The following is a 9,625-nucleotide window of genomic DNA, read 5'->3' on the forward strand; positions in this document are numbered from 1 at the left end:
GAAAATTAGGTTGGTCTAAGGAAATTGGCAAAAATGACGAGGAACACCCACTTGCTTACTACATGATGAGACAGAGCCACAGATGTTGATATCTGTTTATTGCAATGACATGGCACCTAGGGTGCCTTTTGATGACAAGGCCCTCTTACCAAGGCGAGGTCAGAGTTATTAGTCAATTAATAGTAATTGCTTTCTATAACTACATCTCCCGTACGTGAGTGCATGGCAACCAAAATACACGCGTGCATGCATGTATGACGTTAGCATGATTGTGAAATTAAAAATTCCCTTTTAATTTTGGTTAAATTATTATTTTTAACTAATTGTTAGTATTAGTTTATAATTAATTTTTATTATCATCAGGTTCTGGAAGAGGAGCCGAGCAAGAATTATTTCAATGTATTATATGCAATGCCGAAGGTTCTGAATGCTGTTTGGGAGCTGATTCCTGGCTTTATTCTGCCTCACGCAGTGGGCTCAGAGTACCCAGAAAGTTTGTTTTTGAGAGTGATTAGGGCGTTTGGTTGGTGTTTCCTGGAGCATCTGCCCATGCTATATATTCAAGATTACGATAATGCCACCCGATTGGGTTCCATTTATTAACAACCACATCCACGAGGATAAATAAACTAAGCCGCCTTGTCATATTTGGTGAAGTGGATTTCCACCAGCTTTGTCTATTTTATGTATCACGTGGACACATGTGCCGCCACCCTGGACCCTATGCGACCATAGAGGTTGGACCCAAAATATGACAAATAAAGTAAAAAGGTGGCTCATTTGTGATTAATTATTATTCTTATTATTCAACACGATGTTTCCGTGTTCGAAATTCTGCAGAAGTAGGAGATTAGAGGATTAAAAAAAAAAAAAAGGACAAACACCAGCAGCTTATTGAACTACGAACGCACATAAAATTCCCATACTTACATGCATTCTTATGGTCAAAAATCAACACCGCGCCTAATTGGTTTGCCTTAATACAACACTAGATACATCGCATAAATTTATTGTTAATGATACCATATATAACATCCCTGTGGGCAGCAATATTGGGATTTTAATGGCCTAGATCTCATCTCTTGGAGGTGATGAAAAAAATTTTGAAACCAGTTTCTCAAGTGGCAGAAAACAGTAAAGGGTCATCGTATAAATTCGGAATTAATTAAGTAATTTTAGAATATATTAGAGATAATACAACCAATAAATATATGTATAATATGCTTGATTAAATGTAATATAACCAACATCTACGTAGTAGTTTTTTAAAATAAATACATACATGCTATAATATTATTTATTTGTTATATAGGTAACATGATATATTTAATGTATTCTAAAATTTCTCCACTAACACAAAGAAGGCACCAGTAGTTATTAATTGTATTAGGACAAAACCCTCATGAATAATTAAAAGACTAATTAATTAAGAACGTTAGCACCATCCCCTCCAAAAATTATTTTTATTTATAGGTAAGTGACTCCCCTCACCTTATGTTTTTAATTAAAACAAAATTAGCACGCATTATCAACTAATAAATGACTTTTTCTCTTTCTTTTTTTATTTTTTATTTTTTTCTAATTGGTTGGTCACATTGTTAAGCATCTATATGGATATATATATAAGATGGAGATGAACCTTACTAAGTTCGCAAATGTATATTCAGTTGAGACGTTGACGCAGCAGCAACTCATTTTCATCATCATCGTCTTTATTGCTTCCAAGTCATGGCTAATGAGAAACAGTTCTGTCACGATTATCTGTTTCTTAAGCCAAAAGAAGTAGGTTTTGTCGATCTAATTCTCCTATTATTTTATTCTAATTTGGAAAAACTTGGATTCATTGAGTGCCCAGAAGACAGCAGGCACGCGAATTTCCGTCGCCGATGGCTTATATTCGTCTCCGTTGTCGCACAGAAATGTCTTGGTTTCTTGAGGAAACCTATGGCCGCGGTAGGATATCTGATCGAGCTGTGGCTCAATCTTTTGTCCAGCAACGGCGGTCTTCTCATGCTTTTGATCAATCTTTTAAAAGGTAATAATTTAACTGTTCTTGCTTCTACTACGTACCATAATTAAGAAAGCCATAGATAAATCAGTACATTAACATCACTTGTTAGTTAGTTTATATATGCTAATTTGTCTTCATTAATACATGCATCATAAATTTCAAGACAGTAATATAAGCATATATATTTCATCAAATAAATGAAATTTAAAAGCTAAGGTATTTAGAAGAAGTATTATCAGGGTTTCTTTTCCTTAAACACGCGGCCATCCGTCTGCGTATATAGCTTGCTTGCTTATGGGTAGCAATATGGTGTGCATGTATTGTTAATTGGATGTAGTGCTTATAGCATATCTTAATTAAATGTTAGCGAAGAAATTAAAATGGGATTATCTATTAGGAAACCTCGTGATACCAGATAGATCATCGGCAAAGTTCACATCTTTCTTGGGGAACATTGACAGACGAGTTGATTTAGACAGAAGCATTCAACCCAATGACAGAAGATATTACCCGTCATTGTCCCTCATGGCCGCCAAATTGTCATATGAAAATGAAGCCTTCATCAATAACGTAGTCAAAGACCACTGGAAGGTAAGTTTCAATTCATCACGTCCCACAATCAATGGTCCGCCGCCCTCAAATCGATTTAATTAAAAAGTGTTCTTCATATCTCATACTTGCATGTGTTTAACGATTTTTTTTCTTTTTCTTTTTTTCCTCAATTGGCAGATGGAATTCTTGGGGTTCGTCAACTTTTGGAATGGTAAGAAATGAGAAGCAACCTAGTTCATTCTTATTCATTATATAATTAACGACTGACAAACATATAATAATTTTTAAAACATTATGCAAACTGGTCCGAGAAGAGCACTGGCATCCCGTTGAAAGTGCTACTAATTAAATATTATTTTAACGATGCTTGTAGCTCCCTTCATTTACGGTCTTAATGTAAAATCCCAGAAGTAAATGGACGGGTCCATTTACACGTGGCTGGCCACGATCTATTATTAAGTAGCTAGTAATCACACGATAAGTGAGATCTCTCCAACTCTCCAACCTGTAATTTCTGACGTAACATAGTGCGATTACTAAAAGTCTACGGGTGTGATGCAGACCGGGAAGAATTATTTTCCAATTACGTGCCTAACACGAATTACATGAGAAAGTTGAACAAATGAAAAACACACAAACCTTGTCAGTTCAACTCCGATATTTATGTCGTTTTCTGAAATTTGATTGGGCCTAGGTTATCTAACATAGACATGATGTATATAAAATGTTTTAAGCTAAGATGAAGTTTAAATTTGATAGATCACTGAGGATCAGGTTTAATTTAGAGATATATTCCGTAATTTACTTAAAAAATTAACTTATTTGTGATTTGTATATGTAAAATGGATTCGATCCATTAGTGAGAATTGCTTAGTAGTTGAGTAACTCTCGCCTCTCCTTAATTTTTTTAATTTCACAGATTTCCAGAAGAGCTACTCAACACAAGCCTTCTTGCTTCGAGATACAAAAGCTAACCCTAATGTGATCGTGGTGGCGTTTAGAGGCACTGAACCATTCAATACAGATGACTGGTCCGTAGATCTCGACGTCTCGTGGTACAAGGTTACAAACGTTGGTAAAGTGCATAAGGGCTTCATGAAAGCTCTAGGGCTGCAAGAAAATCATGGTTGGCCAAAGGAAGTTGACAGATTAAGTGACCAACCACCATTTGCTTACTATACTATCAGACAAATGTTGAAAGAAATATTACAAAAAAACAAGGAAGCCAAGTTTATATTGACTGGACACAGCTTGGGGGGCGCGTTGGCAATACTGTTTGTGTCTGTGCTAGTGTTACACGAGGAGACATTGTTGTTGGATAGATTGGAAGGAGTTTACACATTTGGGCAACCAAGGGTTGGAGACGAACAATTTGGAGAGTATATGAAGGAGAATTTAAACAAGTATGATGTTAATTATCGGAGGTATGTTTATTGCAATGACCTGGTACCTAGGTTGCCCTACGATGACAAGACCCTCTTTTTTAAGCACTTTGGGCCCTGCCTCTATTTCAATAGCTGCTACCAAGGCAAGGTGAGAAGGTGCCCTCTTGATATAATATCATTACTATTTTAAACCATGCACTTAAGTACTAATTTATGCTGTTTCTATCTAGAAACAACGTAGCTCTCCTAATTAATGGGTTTGTTCGCTCACTATATTGATGATGATATTTCAGGTTATGGAGGAGGAGCCGAACAAGAACTATTTCAATTTGTTATGGGTCGCACCCAAAATCATAAATGCCGTTTGGGAGCTGGTTCGGGGCTTTATTCTGCCGTACAAAAAGGGCCCAGATTACAGAGAAGGTTGGCTTTTGAGATTGGCTAGGGTAGTTGGGTTGGTGATTCCTGGACTATCAGCGCATTCTCCTCAAGATTATGACAATGCTCTCCGATTGGGTTCCTTGCCTTCGTCTCCGCCGCTCTAACACTCCCTCCATTATTAACACGAACAAATTCTATCTCTGCCTGACTGGCATTCCTCCCTCTGCATTCGTTTCTTGAACTGAATTATTATTGCATTTAAGGAGATTTAGCTTGAGGAAAGATAAATTTACATCGACAAAATTGTTGTACACCTAGTGACAATTGCTTTATTTTGCATGGTCCAGCCAATAAAATACATCTGCATCATACCAGCAACGTTATTCATTGATTATTAATATGCCAGGACTCTGCGATCATTAGATGCAAGGCTACATTGCGTTATTGCAATTAAAATTGTCATAAGAAAATTACATATATGTCTATATAGTAGTTGAAGAATTTCAAAGTGTCTATCCACACAACAATTAAGGTGCCCTGGATTTACTTATCATCGCTACTTCCCAGCACTAATGATACTGCTTTTCTTTTCAAAAAAAAATGATACTGCTTCCAATTGTAAAAGCACATTAACACAATAACGAAAGTTCAAAGACTGATGTACATACATACATTCATACATGATTAATTCGGGAATTCCTTTCATTGGAACATTAAATTCCCTGGAATGTGGCAACCGTGATGTTGCAGCTCATACAAGAATTCTGACCAAGAAACTGTCGTGTCCCTACAAAACTGCATCAACACTAATTTAGTGCCGATGTGGTTACCAGTTGCCATCTTTTATGTGCCATTGATCTTCTTGCATTCCAACTGCCAGATCCTATCTGGCCAGAAATGAAACAGACATTGCGTTAGTATCAACTTGTCATGTTTAACATTAACGCAGTTGATCATTTGTTCTTTGAAAAATAACAAAAGAATTGTAGTTACAGTTCTGAAATAATAATCAAGTAATAATTACCTGCTTTTCAGACTGATAATTTAGAGAACCAGATGGATAGATAACATCTTAGAAAGCATGGCAGGTGAAGCAACCACTCAAGGAACCCATCTGGCGGGTTCTACGGAATGATACAGCCTTGTGTGAAGTCCTAGCAACTTGATGGTCTTGGTTGGCGGCAACCACCGAGCTTCTCATTTCTTGAGCTCTCTTTTGAGCTGATCTTAGCTTGTTCATAATCTTATCCATAGATGATGACCGCTTTTTTTCCAGCTTCATCTGAGATCATATGTTAGTCAACCACAGCAACAGCACAAAGGCCGATGTCATGCAAAACCCAGGTTTGTGGAACATAGGGCCAAAAATGCATGCCTTGTCATTTTTTTAAAAAATTTAAAGCACCAATCTGTAATCCAGATGTCACCATGAAATGTCTTCTATTTCTTAAAAAAAAAAAGGTAATTGCGGACATAAAAGATTAAGAATTCAGAGAACATCAAATAGATCAAGATCAGTGTAGATCATTCAAAGGAAGAAAATAAAGGAAACAAAAATTTTATATCGAAAATCCACATAATTTTAAACGTTTCCTTTCTTGTTAGTTTTTCTCTGTTTTTACTTGTTTTTCATAGAATTCTTCATAGACGCCCTCAATCATTTGGTACATCATTTTTCCAATATACAATATTAAGCACTGAAACTGCAGGATGGCAAGATTGGGATCAAGAGATCATCACAAATGCTCTGTCAAATCCAATTGCCTGCTATTTATCTGAAGGAGGACTATTCTTCCAAATATAAATTCCAAACAAAATCCTAAGAAGGCTATAAGATAACACCTTGTTTTAAGAATGTGTTTAACACAAATTTTTTAGCAAGTTTTATTAATAAACATTAAAAGAAACAGGATTCATGCTTAGCAGTAAATGTCAAGTGCATTCCAAGAGTAACAAACAAATAGAAGGCAGAAAAAAGAGTGAAGAACCTCCAGTTTTCGAATTGCTGCCTCAGCTTTTGCTTTCTGCAGGTTTTCCCATGCTGTGATTCTGAGTTCCTCTCTTTTGATCCTATCAAAAGCCGAAAAACATAATCTGACAGTGGTCTTCCTGGGGACTGGATTGAGTTTGAAAAAAATAATGCAGACATTTTTATTAATAATTCAGGAATTCTGTGTTTTCTGGCTTAAGTGCCGATAGTGCTTGACGAGGTGAGGATTCCGTCTTCCTTATCTACATGATTTCAATTACTGATTTTCTAGGTCTTTAATCACTTCCAGATCAGTCATCCTCATTAACTAACTTAAAAATGCAAAGGGACAATAAGTATTTCTTCGATTAAGAAAACATACTTTGAAATGGTCTTCGTCGATTCTGTAATATCCCAAGCTGAAGTTTGAGCATCCGCGGCTTTCTTTCTCCAGTCATCAACAATTTCTGAGCTCTTCCCAGAGGTTCGAGTTCGATGTTTCTTGGACCATCTAGTCACAGTAACCTTTTCATCTACCTGGACATCCCTCACATCTGATTTAGAGGAACGAACGCTCTGGATTTCCGCAATAGGTAAGGCAGACAGAGTGGAGGCAGAGAGCAACATCCTTTTGGGAGATGAGTAAGAGCCACTCTCAGGGCTCATCTGAGTCGCCATTTCCCTTCTTGAAATAGTATGAGAAACATCAGTGGCAGCATCCTTGAGCCCATTAATCTTTTCATCTGTGAGTTAGATTAAACACCGAGATTCCAATATCAGATATTTGAAACTCCAACAGGTATAAAACAGAAATGCCAATGATCAGTAAATTCTCCAACTTCCCAAGATAATATGTAAGAGCCCAGACAAGGTATTTTGTCCATATCAATATTAAGGACTAATGGTTCAGCTGTTGACAGAGTATATGGCTGGTTCCAAAATTCAATTTAACCAGTACAACCAACAAACATTGTAACGTGAAATACCAATTGTCTCTTGTCTGGACATAAAAAGGTTCTTCATGCAATTACCATACAGAAAGGCATGTTAATAGCAGTTCCTAAATTATTATGACAACCTAAATTGATAAAAAATCCAATAACTTTGTAACAATCACAATTACTCCATAAGTTACTGCTAATGGTGAAAAAATTAACCAATAGAACTCCATAATGTCAAATTAGAGGACGCTGAAGCTCAAATCATTAAGTCTAAGATCATATACCTTGTGGGGGCAATGATGGTGGATTCAGAGTCTCCGTGCAGCCGTGAACACTGGCCGAGCGCGCCATGCAAGGCTCCATACTCACAGGAAAATTTCCGGCATGAGCGCCAGGTTGAATTGCCAATCGATCAGCTGCTATTACACCAGCCGAGAATGGAGAACCCGCCATGAAGTTGACAAAATTGCCCCCATCAAACATCGGCATTGCAGGCGAATATAATGAATAATATGCAAGCCCAGGAGGACCAAGGGGGCCGCTCTTAGATTTTGGCCTCCTCTGAGGAGCTACATAAGATTGTCTTGCAACACCGTCACCAGCAACAGGGCTGAGTATCCACCTCTCAGCATCTTCCCATTTCGAAGGCAACGTCCTTCCGTTATTAAAAGGCAAGAGTGCAGCACCCACTTGCCTCCTATTCCCAGTTGTCTGCAAAGGTACTCTCTCCGAACTCCAACCCTTGTGCATCCCAACACTTGCGTTCCTGTAATTCGGTGTTCCTGGACTGGGAAATGTACCCGTCTTGCGCGACAAATTAGAGCTTTTCTTCATAGCCCCCAAGCGTGGAGAAGAAATGAAAGTAGCATTGTTCAGATCTAGAGAAGCAGGTCTTCTCCTCGAAAGAGCTTCGGCTCTCAATCTCCTCTCCTGGCACTCTACACAAACAAACAAGTAGATTATCATCTCATTAGCCATAAGTAAAAATGTCAATATTTTAATTTAAAATACAGAGGAATTCGTTTCGATCGGGGTTACCTTTGAGAGATTGAGAAAATGAATTTCTGGCTGAATCTAAGGTTCTATTATCGTCTTCTGCAGTAGCAACGCTGTCTTCTTTTTGAGCACGAGATGCTAGTTATAATTATAATTGAAGGAAAACAGTGAGACGAAAGGAGGCGGGCCTGGTGAGTCCTGACTTTCTTTTGTTTTTGTGTCATTAGCTTTAAATTTAAAATGAAAAAAAGAAAAGGATCCGAGTACCTGTACCTTTCACCTGTTCGGCTTTTTTAGAGAGACGACGAATGTGCTTATTGCGTTGTTGCGTTGTTGTGACTACTTTGTTCGGATCTGGATCTCGATCTGGACCACCACTTCCACTTAAACTCTCCTGCCGCTCACGTTCTCCCAAATGCTGCACTCATCCGAAGTAAAAGGTGCAGCAAAACCAAATTAACAACTGGAAAAGGTAGCGAGCTTCAAAGCCAGCCAGCAGCCAGCCGGGCCACATGCTATATAATGGTATGGCTTTATAACTACGAGAGACAGATCTCAGAGACAATGCAGAGTGATCTGTATGTATGTTACCACTTACCAGAGATATTTCAGAAGCGAGAGAGTCCTGATCGTGAGCATCGGAAGCAAAAGAGCAGCGATCAACACTCGCCGAAGCGGAAGAAAATAGACTGAAGTTGGATTCAAGGGTGAATATGACAGAGTCTGGGCTGGAGTCACGTGCTCTGTACGCCGACCTCTGCTCCTGAAATCCTAGCTCCGGCATTCTGAAACTCTAGTTCACATTCACCCCTAACCTGTAACCTCACTCCAGCCACCAGAAGAGTAGCGACTGAGATTCTCTTTTTAGCTTATAAAATCTATTTTTCTGAAGGAGTATGAAAATATGGCGGGTATATAAAAGAAGGAAACTCCTTACTCCCCCCGTGCCTCGCTCACTTTTTTTAATATATATTTAAGTAGTAATAATAATAATAAATAAATAAATAAATAAAAACGGAGAAAATGACAATATGATTCGGCTTTTGTTTTCTTTCGTTTAAAATAAAAAGTATTATCAAGGAATTTTCAAAGAAAAATTAAGGACAATGACCGGCGAGGTTTGTTTGTTTAATTGCTTCTGTTAACGGAGTGGAGCGAATGAGTGAGTGGTAAGTGGGGGTTGCTGCTTTTAATGTTTTGGTCGCTCCATCATTGCCTTGACTGTCATATGTAAACGAGTGTGGGACCCTTGGATTCTATTTCAGATTATTTCCTTTTTCAAATATTGAATCAATTTCAATTTGATTATGGATGGCCAGAAAAAATGCTCATCTTTTTGAAAGGGCGGGCGGTAATTGTGTCTCTGTTCTTTTTTTCTTTTTAAAAAAGG

General features: G+C 37.9%; 2 protein-coding genes across 4 annotated transcripts; one reads left to right on the plus strand and one right to left on the minus strand.

The window, feature by feature from the left end:
* The first annotated feature begins 1,668 nt into the window (after positions 1-1,668).
* Positions 1,669-4,930, plus strand: LOC18042825. The gene is made up of 5 exons (XM_006434685.2): positions 1,669-2,035; positions 2,409-2,602; positions 2,741-2,774; positions 3,483-4,096; positions 4,242-4,930. The coding sequence occupies exons 1-5, from the start codon at positions 1,729-1,731 to the stop codon at positions 4,491-4,493; spliced, it is 1,401 nt and encodes a 466-aa protein (XP_006434748.1). The 5' UTR covers positions 1,669-1,728; the 3' UTR covers positions 4,494-4,930.
* Positions 4,931-4,936: 6 nt separating this feature from the next.
* Positions 4,937-9,121, minus strand: LOC18042826. Of its 3 annotated transcripts, none has more exons than XM_006434687.2 (8): positions 8,834-9,121; positions 8,509-8,653; positions 8,278-8,373; positions 7,524-8,177; positions 6,681-7,041; positions 6,318-6,399; positions 5,354-5,611; positions 4,937-5,216 (listed from the first exon to the last, which is right to left on the minus strand). In XM_006434687.2, the coding sequence occupies exons 1-7, from the start codon at positions 9,017-9,019 to the stop codon at positions 5,402-5,404; spliced, it is 1,734 nt and encodes a 577-aa protein (XP_006434750.1). In that variant the 5' UTR covers positions 9,020-9,121; the 3' UTR covers positions 4,937-5,216; positions 5,354-5,401. The 3 variants fall into 3 exon arrangements, with proteins under 3 accessions (XP_006434750.1, XP_024040078.1, XP_006434749.1); XM_024184310.1 differs by having other exon boundaries at positions 4,937-5,212; positions 8,503-8,653; XM_006434686.2 differs by having other exon boundaries at positions 8,503-8,653.
* Between the last annotated feature and the right edge of the window lie 504 nt (positions 9,122-9,625).

The sequence above is a fragment of the Citrus clementina genome, unplaced genomic scaffold (assembly GCF_000493195.1).
Source record: "Citrus clementina cultivar Clemenules unplaced genomic scaffold, Citrus_clementina_v1.0 scaffold_5, whole genome shotgun sequence".
In the NCBI taxonomy this organism is placed as follows: Eukaryota; Viridiplantae; Streptophyta; class Magnoliopsida; order Sapindales; family Rutaceae; genus Citrus; species Citrus x clementina.

Excerpts from the sequence above, each read along its gene's own strand:
- LOC18042825 (XM_006434685.2), top strand. The coding sequence starts at position 1,729 with ATGGCTAATGAGAAACAGTTCTGTCACGATTATCTGTTTCTTAAGCCA. Across the intron at positions 2,036-2,408 it reads TTTGATCAATCTTTTAAAAG|GAAACCTCGTGATACCAGAT; the intron begins GTAATAATTTAA and ends ATTATCTATTAG. Across the intron at positions 4,097-4,241 it reads ATAGCTGCTACCAAGGCAAG|GTTATGGAGGAGGAGCCGAA; the intron begins GTGAGAAGGTGC and ends ATGATATTTCAG.
- LOC18042826 (XM_024184310.1), bottom strand. The coding sequence starts at position 9,019 with ATGCCGGAGCTAGGATTTCAGGAGCAGAGGTCGGCGTACAGAGCACGT. Across the intron at positions 8,178-8,277 it reads ATTTTCTCAATCTCTCAAAG|AGTGCCAGGAGAGGAGATTG; the intron begins GTAACCCCGATC and ends TTGTTTGTGTAG. Across the intron at positions 5,612-6,317 it reads CAGCAATTCGAAAACTGGAG|ATGAAGCTGGAAAAAAAGCG; the intron begins GTTCTTCACTCT and ends ATATGATCTCAG.